General features: G+C 39.3%; 1 protein-coding gene across 1 annotated transcript; it reads right to left on the reverse strand.

Annotated features, from left to right (window-relative positions):
• Positions 1-401: 401 nt before the first annotated feature.
• On the reverse strand, positions 402-17,611 carry LOC149274521 (ATP-citrate synthase-like). The gene is made up of 27 exons (XM_089505370.1): positions 17,453-17,611; positions 16,153-16,275; positions 14,797-14,859; positions 14,374-14,564; positions 13,356-13,435; positions 12,889-13,019; positions 11,266-11,384; positions 10,811-10,947; positions 10,463-10,524; positions 10,263-10,380; positions 9,999-10,153; positions 9,795-9,885; positions 7,029-7,170; positions 6,609-6,777; positions 6,335-6,439; positions 5,789-5,985; positions 5,185-5,266; positions 4,980-5,090; positions 4,385-4,512; positions 3,997-4,090; positions 3,199-3,353; positions 2,952-3,102; positions 2,726-2,869; positions 2,493-2,606; positions 1,980-2,062; positions 1,373-1,449; positions 402-496 (listed from the first exon to the last, which is right to left on the reverse strand). Exons 1-27 carry the CDS (start codon positions 17,609-17,611, stop codon positions 402-404), a joined length of 3,276 nt encoding a protein of 1,091 aa, XP_089361496.1.
• Between the last annotated feature and the right edge of the window lie 862 nt (positions 17,612-18,473).

The following is an 18,473-nucleotide window of genomic DNA, read 5'->3' on the forward strand; positions in this document are numbered from 1 at the left end:
GTTACCTATGTATTGGTTTGTATTTGTCAGTCTGAGGTGGTCGTGCTACAGACCGTGTAAAGTGTTGCATTAATTGTCAAAAAAACCACAAAACAATATGTCGGACAAACGTTTATGCTGTCCCATTTAATAAATACAGCTGTGGATACAAGATGATGCCACAATTTCATTTCCACACATATCAAAATAAAAAAGCTTTACTAAACATGACTGGGAGCAGTGGGAATAAAGAAAACAAAACATGAAAAATAGACTAGGACATTAAGACATTAAACAGTAACTGTAACGCTTAACCTGCTCTGCCTGTGAATGCAAGACCTTCTACAGGGAACCTGCTCTCATAGCGCGCCCTTCATATATTCAATGACCTAGCATCTTTCACTGGAGTGTCCTTCAAGCTTCTACATGGTCATATGTTCAGGCAGAACATAAGAGATATCATCCCAAGGATGGCGGTATAACCCTTGCTTCAGCCTCTTCTGGTCCAAGTAATGCCCTGAAAATGAAATATACAATATATACATCATGCATGTATTTATGTCTCTCTATATCAAATGCAAGAACGCTAGAACAAAAACGTGTCAATACCTGTATGCCTTAGAATTATTTGGAGAAAAATAACGTAATCATATGGTTTTCTATTTTGCAACATTCTGCACTAATGAAATATGATTTTGGGCTGTATAAAACAGGATTGGACTCCCCGTGAGGCAGACCATGTATGAAGCTGGAGAGCTATGTCCGTCTTTGGCAGGAGGGTATGACGAGACTTGGGCTCAGTGATAGCCCTGCTTGTTTCTATCCATTTTGTTGATGATCTCTGACCATTTCCTATTCATGTTCAGCCCAAAAAGAAGGATAACGCTTTGAGAAACCAAAAAAGCATAGGCGTACATATAGAGCCCATGCCAACCTTAAAATGAGTGAACGAAGAGAGCTTCAGCCAATGAAGTCTGGCGTCTCCCCCAAAAAGAGGATGCGAGGGAGGAGAATGAGGAACTGGTGAGAGAAGATGGGATGGAGAGACTGATCTTCATTTCAGAAGAGCTAAGTGTGTTCTAGAACTATAACCGTTTGGGTTTCTCAAGCGCCCCTAAAAGGGTCAGGAGTGTAAATCTGGTTGTGTGTTTGTGAACACATAAGGCTAACCATCGATAATAAACAAAGAACATGAAAAAAATCCAGAATCTACCAAAAAGTCAAAACTGTAGAAAAAAAAAAAAGTTTCTTTCAGATAAAACATGAGCGATTTGATTAGCTTTTCCAGTAAAAGTTACGTTTTAGTCCATTTTGAACCCGTTATTGAGTTGGTAACAGAAATCAATTTTTACGCTAGTCTAGTGGTTTTTTGTAATATTTTCTCATCACTTACCAATGAAACCCATACTTCTTCCTAACACAAAGATGCCGTTCAGTGCGCCGATCTCAATGTACTCGTCAGCCTCCTCCCTGGTAAATATTCAAGCACAGACACAAAATAAGCACGCGGAAAGGCTAACATATGGAAGAGTCTTGGCAACGTGTCCAGAATACTTGGAGTTCCACAATAATATCACAATGCAATCTAAAAGGGGCAATACTCATTACTCCTGCAAAAGGGGCAAAGACTCGCAAAATGGAAGTTAAGACGTCTACCCACATTTACTGTACATTATGCAGAGCTAACTGAAGTATTCTTGAAGTAGAGCACTGGGGTTGATTTGGATAATTCTTCATGATGTCGAGTTAATGTTAAGTTACACAATGTGATTATCTGATACCCTAACAATGATTAAACTGCTTACAGAAATATATATTTCCATTTGTGTATCCTTCTGTTCAATTTGACACGCACACTGTCCACTACATTGAACAGAAAGGTGCCTGTGAAGTCACAACCCAGACCTTTCAGGATAGAAAGAGAAAGCCGACTGGTACATTTCTAATGCATTCTCAACTATGTCTGTTATTAAGCTGTGCAGAAACATTTAATATCTCACCGTGTAAATGAACCACAGTTTCTCAGGAGGTCCACAAATGCAACGCCAATAAGACCATCAACATTAAGGATGAGATTGGGTTTCTGCAGAAAGAAAGATATATTGAATCTGTAATGTGCCTTTAAATTTCTGAATTAATCTACAGAGCACCACAAATAATCATAACAATAGCTCTGCATTTCATTTTATACAGGTTTTGTTTCTTTAATACATTTTATAAATATACCCCCTCTCAACTAAAAGGGACATTTGATAGGAGAGAGCGATGCTGGCTTCTGCTGACAGAAGGGAGCCCAGGGACAGCGTGATCTCCCGTGTAGCGGCAGGAACACGTCACCGCCACTGCAAGAAGGTCACAATGTACCAGTACCGGTCTATAGGGTTTTTTTGAGATGCGTTTTATGGACGTACCGGTACATCCATAGGGGACTTAAGGGGTTAACAGAATAAGGTAACTTAAAATCACTCCATATAAAACTAACACTCCCCCAGCAGCTTTTTTTTTTTTTTTACCTTTGAAGTTGTAATTTTTTCCACTTCCAGGGCATAATCCAGCAAAGGGGTTGCTGGGAAGTGCTGTTTCACATAGTCTTTTAGGATCTGTACTCTCATATCTGGGTTATTAATCTAGAAGAAAAAACAAACAAAAAATAAACAGATAAAAAAGGGAAGCAAGTGAGATTTGTTTTGTTCAAAGCCATTTACTGTAGATTTTGCCCATGTAAGTGGCAACACAAATAGCTTACAGATTTGACTCTATGACCAATTCCCATGATGAGTTTTCCTTCCTTCTTCATCTTGTTCACAAACTCCATGGGTATGAGGCCACTGTCAAACACTTTGCTGAACATCCTAGCAGCTGCATCGAGCGCTCCCCCGAAACGGTCTCCCTACACAATAACACAAACCGTCAGAAGTGGCAAAGCAGCACACTGTAACAGGGAAATAACGGAAGTCACCATGTACACTTACAATCGTGAGCAGTCCAGACGTCAGGCTGGAGATCAGATCTTTACCGGCTCTGGCGCAAACAATAGTATTATGGGCACCAGACACTGCTGGACCATGGTCCGCTGTCACCATCAGGCACATTTCAATAAAATGAGAAGCATATTTGGGAACACTGAAAAGAATAAAGTTACATAATCAATGTATGGTTCATCAAAGTAATCCTATGAATGTGTCCGGTAATCTGTTTAATTTTTAACACTTCTCGCACCGTCTCTGGAACCACAGAAGTCCTAACACGCCTCCGATTCCAATATCCTCCTTGAAGACATCGGTGATAGGCATGCCTGCATAGATTAGCTCCTGGCCTCTCTCATCACAGATACTAGTCATGAATGAGGCTGGCTTCCGGATCAATCCCAGCTCCTAGACATGAATCAAAGATATGTTACATATGTCTAACAATTTTCCAACTATTTTTCTATTGACCCACGAGGGTACGAAGGCTGGAGTTCTCTAAGTGGAATTGCATTAGACTATGAGATTAACAATTTCCCTGTTTTAAAACTGGTTTGTGGAGCAGTGATTTAGAAACCGAGATGCATCAGCTTCAGAGGTTTTTAGGGTTTCAAACAGAACAACTTCTATGGTATTTAGCTTTTCAATGGTACAAAAGTGTTTCACTTTAACTGGGCTAAACAAGGGCTTTTATGGCAGATAATGCAATACCACACCCTGGGCTCACAGAGTTTGGCATTACTAAATAAGTTTGGGAATACACAACAGTGTAAATTACATTGATCTTAAAAACATACACATACCATATCAGTTTTCACTGCTATATACATAATAAGCATTGAGATGCACCCACAAGATGTTTACAGCATTATATTATGGAAGCCGTGTTCGTCCAGTAGGAATACTAACCATAGACATCTGAGTGAGACATGGGCAGCAGTATAGGGGTTAGGGAGCAGGATATGGTTGTTTCTTTTGGATGAATAGAAACATTTACTGAAGTCTCCATTTCTTTTCCCCCACCTCCTTGACTATGTTACAAGTATCTTACCCTGGCCCAAGAGTAGTCCATCGGCACAGTGGGCGGTGGAACCTCTTCAGCAGGCACAATCTCTCCTTTGCTAACAAGATCCTCATACACAGACCTAGGAGATATTAAAAAATATTTTATTTATATAGTGCCAGCAAATTACACAGCGCTTCATACAACACACATACTCAAGGAGGGTGACAAGACTTGAATTGACAGACTAAGAAACCGATACACATAATGATATCTTTACAGACACTACTGATCAAATGGATAATGAAATACTATATATTACGAACTGGGTTTGTGAACTACTGTACATATTCATACATCACATGCAAACTCCCATCCTGTCTTTAAGTGCAATAAACATTAATATTATGAGAAAATGATGAGTTATTCCACTCACTGAATGACATCTCCCAGCTCATCAAAACTGCGAGGAACGAAGACGCCAGATTCCTTCAAGGCCTGGTTTTTGGCTACTGCAGTTTCAGACGCTTGGTTTGCACATGCGCCCGCGTGACCAAACTGCACCTGTGTAACATACAACGGTGCTGCTTAACAAATAAGTGAAAAAACAAAAAAAAGAACCGGACCTCTTTACAAAGTGCAAAAGGTCTTTCTTAAATGTTTGTAATTAATACTTCAAAGAAAAGAATACAATTCCAGATCTGCTGGAGATCTCAATGTTTTGTCCAAAATACAACTGGTAGTTTCATACACTTACTCTGCATTAGTATTCAGAGTCTCTGGTAGGTCTATATTTAATGGCAAAAACAGTTGGGGGTCAGAATTAATTTTAATACAGTTCACCTACTGCTATAGGCCATTTTTGCAATTGTTATGAACAGAAACTGATGGGGGATTCATTTGGCCCGTTCAGAAGAGCTAAATGCTAACAGACATTTTTTATTATTGCCTGTCTTAAACGTTTAAGACAATTTTCAAGGAGAATGGACAGTAACAAACAGGATCAATAATGGTGATATCAGCAGAATTACCTCCGATGAGAACATGGTCGCACAGGTCCCAATACACCAACACACTATAGGTTTAGTCAGCCTGCCCTCCTTAATGCCATGACAAATCTTATACTCTTCTGTACCACCAATCTATAAAATAGGCAAAGAAAAAAATAGCCCATATTACCATCAAAAGAAAGGCAAACTATTTTTTTTTTTTAAATCTGCATATAAAAATTCTCACCTCTCCAAGAACCACAATCATTTTCACTCCGGGAGTGTCCTGGTAACGGAGAACATGGTCCATAAAGGTTGATCCAGGATACCTTAAAGGTCCAAGAAAGAGGGTTTATACATAAAATATCCCTTAGCTTTGATACAAAGTAAAAAGGCAGGGTCTAAGATGTGAAAAAAATATTAAAATAAAAAAAAAAAAAATCGCTACAAACACTCTGTGGGAATCCCGCTATCACACACAAAAACAATAATGCAAAAGAGAATAGTGGCGGTGTACCCCACCACAGTGAGTGGAGCGAATAAGCAAAAGATATTGCTTATATCTCTTTATTTGCTTATTCGCTCCACTCACTGTGGTGGGGTACACCGTCACTATTCTCTTTAGCTTTGATACAAGTCTAATTTAGTCGGCATTCTGGACCATAGGCCACAGATTTTAAAACATTAAGTCAAACTTCCTATGCCTAGGTGGATGGACACAGACCAAACCTTATTGATGCACATTGTCCCAAAGTATCCAGTGATTGAGACAGCTGCCCGTTAATACAATATCTGTACCCTTACAGACTAGCCCTCTGTTCTGTTCTATAACCCAAAGAACATTCACTCACCTGTCTCCACCGATAGCTACGCCCTCAAACACACCATCCGTGGTCCTAGAGATTATGTTGTTGAGTTCATTGGACATTCCACCTGAGCGAGACACGTACGCAACACTCCCAGGACGGTACAGCTTAGAGGCAAGAATGTTGTCCAGCATTCCCCCGGTGTTCCCAATCTTAAAGCAGCCCGGCTTGATACCCCCAACCTGCAAAACAGAGACACATCATACAAACACCCGCACAGAACTATGTATTTCGCTTTACAGTTGTGTGAGAATACTGGACATAAGCGTACTCTGCACTTGAGGAGGGAAGTTTGAGGTCTGTGAGACAGGAGACAGGTAACACCGTGCACCAGAAATAATATAACCAACATACTCCTTGAACCTGCCTGCTTTTGTGCAAATCTCCCTGCATCAGGAACAATCTTTCATTCATTTAAAGAAATATAGTATCATTGGATCTCTAAATTTCTAATTTTCAGTAATCACAATGGCCGATGATATCTGCACAAATCAACCTCCTCTATCCCTCAATAGCTGATGCAGCACTTACTGTTGCAGGTCCAATGATGGTGACCCCTTTTTCATCTGCCGTCTTAATCAGCCTCCTGGTTAAAGCCTCTGGTATTCCTTCGGCAATAATTGCAATAGTATGGATCTAAACAGAAAGAAAACAAGGAGCGTTACTGAGCAAAAAACAACAACAACAACAACAACAACAACAACATATACGAACAAACAAAAAGTATAGTTAATAATTAAAAGCACAAAAGAAAGAAACCAATATTGTTCATATTCATTAATCCTTCTGCATCACAGAAACAGACCTGTGGGTAGTTCATGGTCTCCACTGTACTGTCATACGCAGATCTCAGAGAAGCAAAGTTGATGAGCACATCCACCTCCAGATGCTTCCTCATTGCATCTCCCATGTTTTTGAAGACTGGTATAAGAATCTCCTTGTGGCCCCAATAAAATTTTTGCTTGTGGTCCCCTCTATTTATACAAAAAAAAAATATTTTTCTACCATACTGACAGATACAATAATATCCATCTAATTACAGCAAATATCACTTCGCCTCAAACAGATTGACATATATGAAACACCATGATTGTAAAAGTAATTTAACTTTACTGCCCTTAACATTTATCCTATTCATACTTTTAACATCCCCATGTTTATAACACGATTGCAAGCGTGCTCTCTAAACTCTTCTAGGAGAGATGTAACAAGATGGGCTACTTACGTAAAGGGATAAACCATGGCAGCAACAGAGGGTTCGGGCCGTGAACAGACGTAATCAAAATCCAACATGCCTTGCACAGCTCGGGTCTGCATTCCCCACACAATAGCTTTGGTATGACGGCTAAATAGAGTCGTGGCCTTTGCTGGAAGAAGAAAGAAAGAAAAAAAACATCAGGATAAATTTTGAGCTTACTTGTTAAGGTAGCCCCATCGCAAATAAAACAAAATGTGATAGCGGCACACCAGTGATATTATAAGAAGCCAAACAGATAAGAGCACGGAGTAATTTGCTTCAAGATTCTTAATAGACAACGGGGAAAGTCTGCCTCACAGCAAAGAATTCCAAAAAGTTAACCATCTTTCTTTGAAGTCAGGATGTAAAAGCATTTTCTATTCATTAGCTTCTGCAAGCCCCTGCTACAGAGGGGGGTTAAAAACCAGAGATGTGAAAGCAAACAGAACAAGAAGGAATGAATAAAAAAATTAAATAGTCCGAGACCAAAAGGATAAATGAATGAATGATTGCAATAAAGGAAGGGAGGGGGTCTGCAGATACCCATTTTTATATTACATTTCCAGACTCTCAAAGTCCCAACCGGCTTTCTTTGTTTTAAAAGACTTCGAGTCCTCACGCATAAGCAAGTTTTAAAGAAGTTGTCCTAAAAATGTTTTTATTGAGATAGGAAACACACTCACTTTTACTTACATGCCGTTTAAAAAACGAAACAGTTTACAAGCAAGAGCTAGGAACATAATAAGGATGAGGCAATTCATACAAAGCAGACCTGTCCTGTGTACCATATCATTAGAATTCTGCAACTTTCATTCAGCGTAATCGATATTTGGTATTTAGTTACAAGGACCAGTTTATCCCAAAGCAAAGGAACAATTTTATGCGAATAAAATGTTGTTTTTTTTCCATACTATACTAAGATTGGCATGGTTTTGGACAGGTCTACTTTTTGATTGCAGAATCCTAACCACCAAGCATTTCAGGTGTGATCAGAGGTGAAGCCAGACGTCTCTTGCATAGTGATGATCCCAGGAGACTTATAGTCAGACACTTAAGGGTTACAATAACCAATATAATGTACAAATCCAATTCAGTGATTTTGTTTCTACAGAAACGTATCAATAGTTGGACCTTCACAACAGCTTCGCCAGATACATTCCCAGAGCCCTTTTTTTTATCTTTGATAACAGGCCAGGTTTTTTTTTTTTGTTAAGCAAATGTCTCTACCAAGCAAACATCAGGTCGAGAAATTTCCCCACAAACTGTATATATAATTTCATAGGGTTTCATAGGTAGTTTTGTTAATTTTGGAAGTTAAACAGAACAAAATTAAACTTTTAACTCTAAACATAATTTTAGACGAAGGGTTTGTGGACAACCTGGCCTGTGTGCTTTTGGAAGTCACAGCAAAGACACGGTGTATGTACAAAAAGCAGTGTAACTCGTTGCACATAATCACGTCTTCCACAGATGCGTTCTGCAGGGGCAGATGCAAACAACGGGGTCGGAATACAACGTCACAGACCGGGACAAAGCACAGCCAACACCTAGCTTCTCATCTGCCTGCCTACCTTTGGCTGGTCCGTGGACAGGTGCTGAATCTGTTAAAAGGAGACAGTTATGGTATATACCCATAGAGTTCTATACGAGAATCCCAGACAGAGCCTTGCATGAGTTTATAATTCCCGGCATACTCCATACATAATGTTTAATAAATCTTACCGATTATCTCACCATAGGAATTACACATTACGCAGGGTCAATATACCGAAACTGAAATCAGAGTTGGTAATTTTAAACCACTGCTGAAAGAATAAACTACTTTGGCCCCTACAGTTTATAATTTTTGGGGATTTACAACCATTTACAACTAGTGCAACCTCTAAATGCAGGAATAGCCCTGTGTTCAATACATGAATTGAAGAAACACTCTTTGCTCAAAGCCAACTATAGCGGCGCCCGATTACAACAAAACAAATACCATATATACAATTCACTGGGTGCACTACAATAAGGTAAATGAAACACATCTAGCTGGTGGGTGCTGTGTTTTATTTTCAATATGCCCTGTATCTGTAATACCGGGTATCTAGTAAACACTTTTAAACGTAAAAAATAAAAAATTACGCTTATACATATGGATTTTGCAGTAACTTAAAAAGTGTCAGGTGTTTTGTAGGAGAATGATACAAAGAGAGACAATCCCTATTTTTCCAAGAAGGGCGGCAGTGATGCATCCATTTCCAGTAAAACATGCCCTAAAATGTTTTATAGATGCACGCAGGACAGATTATACCCCCCTCCTAGTTTTCTAAAGGATAGGTCATTACACAAATATTTCTACTTGAAAAAGCAGCATTGTCTAAAAGTAAAGAAAAATTAACAAAGAGGTAAGCAATACAGGGCAAATTAAATGTTTATGAAGAGCAATCGTGTGGGGAGCAAGCAAACCAGTATAATGTCCCTGCTGACTGCCCCACATATAGAACCATGTGCTAAAATATTCAGCTTCAGCATCTGCCCTTCCCAGGGTTCGCTCAATTAGAGAAAGTGTGGTGCGGTGCCAAGAACAGAGCGATAATGAATGGCAGTAATACCTCCTGTACAATTTTAGACTGGAAAAACAAAAGTAAGGGTGACGTTTCCAGCAGAATCTAATATTTAACCAACGCTGCGATAGGAACTAGAAATTTGTTGTTTAGTGCTCAAGGTTTTCACATTTTACATGCATAAAGAGGTAATGAAATGAAATACCGTTGGGTACTGCTGGTTTGGATTTTTTGGCTGGAGTAATATCATCTGGTCTTGATTCTGAGAAGGATGCAGTGCGGCTCGCAGCAGGTGTCTGCAAGACAAATCATTTCAAGACAGGTCACGAAAAAAACCCAGAACTACTTCTAGAACTTCAAGCTGTTCTACGCATTGAGTGGCGTTTGTAGTTCTCTCTAAAGGGCATACCGAGGAGCTACCGCTGGCATTCAGCAGGAAGTTGGCAGTGTGCGCGGCCGTCGGAGGTTGGTTAGGTATTGGTCGGTGTCCCAGAGCCATGCCCACAATAGCCGTCATGTGGGTCTCTGTGCCAAACACATGAATGGGAATGCCCGTGGTTTTACCTTTAAGAAGAAAGAGGCATCAGGTTAGCATTAGTTACATGTTCCCATCCACATTCTATAGCGGGCATCCATGGTCTTTGAGCTGTAACAGCACAGCTTCTCCACTTACCCACTTCACCCATCACGCGAAGCCCCTCCTGATAATTTGGTCCTCCCCTTCTTACAAATATTGCCACCTCATGTTCTTTCAGTGGACCTTGAAAGTCCTTAATGGCCCTTACAATGCCCTGAGATCAAAGAATAAGGAAAGTGTTAAACTGAACCTTAAATGCTCGTCTATAACAAAGTAAACTTCTTTGAGAGTCTCACCTTAAATGTTGCAGCCACATTGGTGAAGTTGGCAATGCTACCTCCAATGATCAAGATTTTACCTAAGAAAAACACATTTCAGAGAGAGCATTAGAGATTGCCCTTCAGGAGCGGGTTCCACACATAATTGCTGTTAGACTGCCCCCTTTATAGGTTTTTGAGCCTGGAGACACTTGGTGAACATTGGCCTGGGCCAATTCATAAAGAAGCTAGAGGCGTTAGGGAGTAAGAATAAAAAAGGTAGCATATAGCATGGCATTTAAATCAAACATAATAATCTAAGGGCTGTGGCAATTGACATCTACCCAACCCAGATCTGCGCACTACTGCAAGACCATAGGATCTCACCATCTGGGTGCTTTTCTCTTGTCATGAGTGACAGAATGGTCTTGGCATAATCATAGGTTTGCTGTTCACTGGGGGCTCCAGAATATTCTCCGTAATTGGCCAGTTCATCCACCCCACCAAGATCACAAATCGTATCACTGAAATAAAGGAAATTCAATAAAACAATACTCCAAAATTCTATGGTGAGATAGAATAAAGCACCAGGAAGAGCTATTTAAACATAAAATACCTGAGGAAGAAAAGAAAAATCCCCACACTGCATTTGAAACACAGTGATACTCCTGAAGTAATTCAAGGATTACATGACGCTGTGCCCTTCTAAACAGTCTACACTGCAGCACAAAACACGGTAAAACTACCTTCACAACTGGAGGACCATTCCCAAAGTTTTGTTTAAAATCCTGCCGAGTGCACATTTTTTGTCAGACCCCCCAAAAGAGGTTTCATCTCTTCACCTGTAGACAACAGAAGCTCCTCCACCAGCCACCATGGTCCAGATCCTGCCCCGCGGGTTCAGGATGGTCAGTTTCAAACTAGCCCCGCTCTTTGCGTCCAAGTCTGCGATATACGCCTCCTGCAAATGTCAAAAGGTAGGGAGATCAGTTAACAGCCAGTGGAGCTGGTTTTTTTTTTTTAACAAGGCCACACACAATCATTCTAGAGCCGGTGCTAAATTGGGAGAAAATGCAAGGTTTTGGCAGATTCTTCCAACACTTTGTCTAAGAATTTCATCCGTTTTGTCTTGATAATTATGCGGGTCATTTAACAAATTGCAATTCCATAAAGGTACAGAGCACATCTGCAGGTCTATTGGAAGTGGCGTCCACCTGTAAAATTCCTCTGAGAAACGTAGTGTCAAACTGAAGCATTTATTATAATTTTACCAGAATGGGCGAGTTGGAGCAGAAACCATTCATAAATCTAAAAGCCAGAAACAAAAATGCTTCTCCATCAATAATGGTTCAAACTAGAACAAGCCCCTGCTTGGCTATAATCAATCCGGGACGTTATAGATTTCTGTATAAGGATTGATTTATTTGTACAGTAGAAAGCCGAGAAACTGGAAGCATTTTAATTAATCAACAAGATACTGGAGAGATTCTTAATCTCTAGCAGAACCACCTTGCAAAAGACCTTGAAGCTGTAGTCTGCCAGGCTGATTAATTTAGAATCACAGAAATTTAGTTAAGGGGAGATATGCGGAATCATTTGGCATCCTCAGTGTTCCAGACCTCTTAATGTAATGACTGCAGTAATTCAGTTTAGCAGTATTATGAATCTATTAAGAGGAAAAATGATACAAGTCCTAGGGGGTAGGGTCCTTTTTTTTTGTTGCCAAGAAAGAGAAAGAAAGGGGCAAAACATGGACACAACTAAAGGCTAGTATACAGTAGGTCATGCAATGTTAAACAAAACAGGGATCTTATCTCCCTAGCCATAGAAAGTCCCATTGGTCCTATTTGTTGGTCCACTTTAACTAGCTCATTATGCAATGCCATTGTTTACTTTTTACCATGATGGGGATGTTTATGGGGGTTCGCATCTGTGTGTGTGTGTGTGTGTGTGTGTGTGTGTGTGTGTGTGTGTGTGTGTGTGTGTGTGTGTGTGTGTGTGTGTGTGTGTGTGTGTGTGTGTGTATATATGTGTGTGCGTAAGAATGGAAAGAGATTACTTCTACATTCAAATAGTTAATGGAGGTCACTACACAGAGCACTATACAGCTGTTTAAGCAGTACTGCTTTACATAACACATATAAACAAAAATTGTATGTCGAATAACACAAATTGGTTACGTTGGAAGTCCAAATGACTTTGGTAAGGCCAGAAACCATTCTTCTAACAAAGCAAAAATTATGCAACATATGAGTCTTGACTTGGGATGTAACTTTAAATCCCTAATCCAGGTCAATGCAAACGAGGACCGTCTGTACACGCATTCACACAATGAGAGGTATCTTAACATTTAGGTCTAGGCAAGAAAAATTTATTGCACAGAACCAATTTCCAGAAGACATTTAACGCAACGTTTGCATCACTTTATCGTTCCCAAGTCTCTGGAATCTTTACATTGTTTTTACCTCAGGATAAGCTTCTCTCCCAAAAGGAGGTGGGAAGTCCACGTCACCCCATTTGGCCTTGCACACGTAGTCAGCAGTAGCATCTATTTTGGCAGCCATGTCCAGGACATACACGCCGTCCTTTGTCACAACTTTAAGACAAGAAGAGTCAAAGTAGTTATTCCAAAAGCACACAGAGGAACAGATCATGGAAGGGAAAGTAGCGGTGAATGAACCTTATACATAATCTATATAATGCACAAACATTTACTAAAGACACAACAAGGTATATTTATCAATGTGAGTTTACAATACTGTCATTAACAAGCCAAGATATGAAATGCATACCTTGTAATGAAATGGTACTTTTACTTACAATGAGCCTAAAGTCCCTGTAAATAAAGTAGCCGTTTCTGTCAGTAGCGCTATTACAAAAAAATAATACAATGACAAAATACAATTTGCCAATAACGTTATTAATGTCTTACCCAGTGGGTTGATCTCAAGGTAGGTAAAGAAGAGGTCCTCATACAGGTTAAACAGGCCAGTTATAAAGCTTGCAAGGACCCTGTAACATACAAAAGTATTATAGGCTCTGGTGAATAAACCAAAATTACGACTGCACTAGAGCTCCTCTTCATATACAAAACCACTGAATTAGTAGCAAGAGCAATAAAGGACTTTCTAGAAAAGTTGCCAAATTGGACTACATATTCACTATAGGCTTCCACAATACTAGATGTGTCGTCATTATATGGAATATTAGAAACATAAAAATATAAACCTGATGTGATTTTTGATTTTTTTGGATGTAATCTCAAATTCTATTAAGAGTTAAATTAAATAAAAAATGACCCATACAAGAAAACAAACTCAAAACACAGGGTTATGCCAGCACTGGAGGGAACATGATCAGTGAACTAGAGAAAATAAACGGGCACACAATGCTGGGAATATAAAAGGGTAATGCAGCTACACAGTAATGGCCAGTATGCAATGAAACAATTGAAGCTTAGACTACAGTTCATTGTAGTGTTATTCAATTTGCCCACGAGTCAATACATTTATTCATGGGATTGACACATTTTGAAACAAAAACTCAGATGTCCTTTATTGTTCCATAATATTTACAAAAAAGTGTTTAAATAGCAACACAGAGAAGAGAGGTTTTAAGATGACTTTTAGGAACAGACAGACAGCATTTAAACTGGCTAAGTGCTCCCCTTGGCAGTTCTACGCAGGGGGGGGGGGGGTAAATAAAACTCATTAGATGTGAAGGGTCTTGTAGCTGGCAGTGGTCTTTCTCAGCAGTCAGCCCTTCAGCCAGCTCAAGGACCTCTAGTGCAACTCTATTAAATGGCTACTTTGTTTTGTTGATGTAGTTATTGGACATAATGAGATATAATAATAAGTGCTACGTTCCAGCATCATAAGTAGTTTCAGAATATTATGGAACAGCAACAGCAAACATAAGCGGAGTACAGGAACATCACAATCACTACTCACTCTTTCTTGTCTTGGGCGACATGGACGAGGAGGTGGCTCTTGACATCCTGTTCAGTCAGACTCTCTCCCACTTCAACCAGAAGCTTCTGGGCCTTTGAATCAACATCTCCTACATCTACACCCCCCTCGTGGTGGAAAAGCACGTAGTCCCCCTCCCGGGCTGCATAGATGCAGACATAGAACTCCTCTTCCTGGGGAGACACGAGCCCAAAGGCGAGATTTAACATAGCAGTTTCTCTGTATGTATCATCAGTTAGCTGCCAGTTACAACTCACAGTAAATTTCAACAAATATTATTCTATTTGAACACCAGACATTGCATTTAATATATATATATATATATTAATCATCCGAAATTTGTAAATTAAAGTGGGGTTTAGTTCAATGTTGGCCTCACAGTAAATTTACTGTGAATTTACTCACCTGCTTGTGGGCAACAAATGGTTCAATCAAAAAGTTCTTCAGAATCCCTCTTGCTTTTCCAATCTGCAGAAACAAATCATTTACAATGAAGTTCTTTCAGAGAAGAATAATATCAGGACACAGCACGCACTTTTAATATTTACGTTTCATGATGCCAACACATTCCCTGCTACTGTAGAATTAACAACAGTTTAAAGATTGTAATTGGCCCTCAGCTTTAAGTTACATTCACGATGACCGACCATATGTCAATTCCATCCATGTTTAAATCAATCATATAGCAGTATCCATCAGAAAGATGCGTACTGCTATATGAAATATATATATATATTATATATACACACACACACACACAATCTTCTGACTACACTGTTATTATTCTATCTGCGTTAAAATGCCAACCTAAATCAGGACGTTTTGTTCTTCCAGGTTGAGATGAAAGACCAAGGCTTTTTAACCTGTCTTGACAGCAGGCAGCCAATCCATTTGATTGAGGACAGCTCCTTCCTACACCAACTCATACTGCGAATATTTCATGTTAATTGGGCCGCCTGACAGCTCATCTGAAGCTGGAGCTTTTAGACCTTACACAGTGATTTAGAGATGTTATATTCACAGGCTGTCAACAAATAAATGATTGATATTTTAACAAAATCCTCCAAATTTTACAAGACACGGACTATATTTTTTGGATTTTTTTATTTTTTTTAAAGTTTAGTTTATGTTAACCCATCAAAATTAGCATCAAATATGTAAATATATGCAATTTATGGGGAGATTTATGAGGCAAATACAAACATTATAGATTGACCTTCTGATCTATTAGATCTGGTCCCACGAAAAGATCTACTTCATACGCATTTTATACTCATGTTAATTTTCACCACTTTCACCATCTACCTCCAATAGGTTTAGAAGTTCGCCCCATTATTGCCCCAAAGTGAAATCCATGAGCTGTATATCCGTATCGAGCTCTCTTGTTAGCAAGGGAAAGTTATTTAACCAATAGATCACAAATATTAATTTGAAGATTTTGCATTCTAGTGCTAAGTAAACCACGCAGAACCTTCTTGGCTGGTTCCTTACACTTGGACGATATCTTCTGATGAACCCACAGAAGATCGGTTACTATCATTGCAGAGGCACTAATTCCTGGGATATAATTGGTACAGTGTACAGTTACACTAGTAATCCAAAGCCACTGCAACATGTCCAAACTGAATAAAAGTGGTGGGATATCGTGATCAAGTTAGGCTTGCATTCCTTCTATTTAGGAGGTTATAAATCTGAAGATTACCATTGAGTTGAAACAGAAAATAACACGTGTTTAAAAAGAAGAAGACAATGGATACTCACTGTCGTCTCATGTCCCAGTCTTGGCTTTAACCAGCTTTTCACCTGGTCCAAGTTAAGGTTAACTCCAACAAGACCCAATTTACCACGACGTTTAATCAACTGATCAGGCTTCACCACTAGAGGCTGTAAAAGAGATTAAAATTATGTTAAACAACGATATCCAACAGAATCAAAGAATCTAACCTAACACTAAAGCTTCAAAATAAATAAATAAAAAAAAAAAAAAAAAAAATATATATATATATATATATATATATATATATATATATATATATATATATATATATATATATATATATATATATATAAAACAAAAGTAGAATTTACAGACAAACCAATACATTAACTAAGGTGGGCCCTGCTCACAAGCCGATAGTATAGATTGCTGCTCTTCTGGAGGGCATGGGGAGCCAAATGGTGGGACTGACACAGTGGAGCGGACAAGGAGCAACGTGATAAGAAAATTATTGTAGAGGGGGTATTCAGGTTAGATTACAGCGGTGTAAGGCCAGTCAGTAGCAATCATCCCTAAATGCATATTCTGACAATAAAATATTTTAACAACACTCAATAAAAGCTAAATAAGATTACAGAATACTTCAACAGCCATACATAAACTGGCTAATAGATTTGCTTTCAGACCTTAAAGGCATTTACCAGCAAATACTGGAGTAAACAAGCAAGAAAAAAGAAAGACGGGTATTCTAGAGAGGAGAAACAGCTGCTCATAACAGATTCATTTTCAGGGACAAAATATTTTCATGTTAAATAACATTTATATGCCAAACAGTTATATTCTTCATGGTTAGATTGTGACTTCATATTCTACTTAAAATGTATTTTAAAAGACAGAAGTCTGCATGCTAAGCATGCTGGGATTTCACTGCAGTAATGCATTAACTTGATTTAACACGCAGATGATTAAATATTTTTTATTGATCTGGATGCAAGCCACAATATAAATGGATCCACCGATGACGCAAGAAGCATTAACTAGAATGCTGCGGTGCAGTAAGTCAAACGAACGATGCCAGGGACACTTCAGCTTGTGACAGATATACAGCAACATGATTTGGGAGATAAATGTCAAGATCTGATGGGAAAAAGTCCTGGGCGGAATAACTGAATAGGCCAGTTACTTCCAGCTTAGGAAATGACATTACAGAGAATGCTCTGAACATGTGAGGTTTAGACAAAGGAAAATGGGTTACAAAATCCCTGAACATGGTAACACATGGACAGTTTTATCTGTGAAAGATCAAACATTTTTATTTAAAAACACTGATTTGATGAGACAAACCTCAGTGAGAAGCCAAGGATGTTCCTGTGTTAGCCGGTCCCAGTCGGTGTCGTAGGTCACACGGGCATACTTAAAGCGGTTCTGCACTGCAGCCGCTGTACAGATAAACTTATACAAGAACTCTTTTCCTGTCTGCTCTGAAATTGCTTTGGCTGACATGGCGATGCCGGTGTATAAGGGCAGCTACCTGTGCGAGAAAAACAACAACAACACATCAAAAAAAGAAATGAATATCACAAACAGACATACACAGAAAACCAAGAGTAAAAAAAATAGCTTACAAGGCAAAAAACACATTTAACCCAAATACAGACAAAGCAGGCAATTTATTGCAAATAAAATGAGGTATATAACGAAGTACAAAGAACAATAGTTGAGTGCAAATGATTTACACGTTCATTGAATAATAGAATCCTTAAATACTGCCTGGTTTTCTGGAATAACTCCAAGTTTGTCTCTGGAGAAACACACAGCCCCCTTGTTCTGTACCTACAGCGACCTCCTTGCACGGCTATTAATCTGGGAATCATTACTTAAGAAGTGGGGGCTGGAGGCCGACTGACACAGCGCTAAGTAAATGTGAGGCCTGTTGATGGAACAGGGGTACCTCAGGAAACAGAATACAATGATTGTTAAATGCTGAACACATTGTGTACGTACACCGCGTTAACACAAACCTACCGTCATAGACACCATGTAACTGCCAGGCAGCCTGAACCTCGCTACATGTAGCAACGGGGCAATAAGTCCTGCAGGGTAACCAATCATTTCTTCACAAAGTGCATAACAGTCCTGCCGATTGTTTCCCCTCATCCTGCGCAGCCAGGTTACCACATGCTGATGAAATCAGAGCTCAAACCGAATCCCTAACTTGTGCTTTTATAGTTAATTCCGAGTCAGACCAATTAGTGCAGCGAGCAGACAAAGGGAATTGATTTTTCGGTTTAATATTAACCTCACTAGACATGTTTGTTCTGTCCAAAACCCTGTTTGGTCTGCAGATCCAATCAGTGATTTATTG

Source organism: Sceloporus occidentalis, unplaced genomic scaffold (assembly GCF_023333645.1).
Source record: "Sceloporus occidentalis isolate IW3139 unplaced genomic scaffold, rSceOcc1.0.p SCAF_327, whole genome shotgun sequence".
Taxonomy (NCBI): domain Eukaryota; kingdom Metazoa; phylum Chordata; class Lepidosauria; order Squamata; family Phrynosomatidae; genus Sceloporus; species Sceloporus occidentalis.

What these genes read in the sequence shown, in the direction of transcription:
- LOC149274521 (XM_089505370.1), bottom strand. Translation starts at nt 17,611, where the DNA reads ATGTCAGCCAAAGCAATTTCAGAGCAGACAGGAAAAGAGTTCTTGTAT. An exon ending in GTCGCCCAAGACAAGAAAGA is followed by an intron (nt 13,436 to 14,373) that starts GTGAGTAGTGAT and finishes TGTATGTTACAG; the next exon opens with GGTCCTTGCAAGCTTTATAA. An exon ending in ATGTGGCTGCAACATTTAAG is followed by an intron (nt 10,381 to 10,462) that starts GTGAGACTCTCA and finishes CTTTGATCTCAG; the next exon opens with GGCATTGTAAGGGCCATTAA.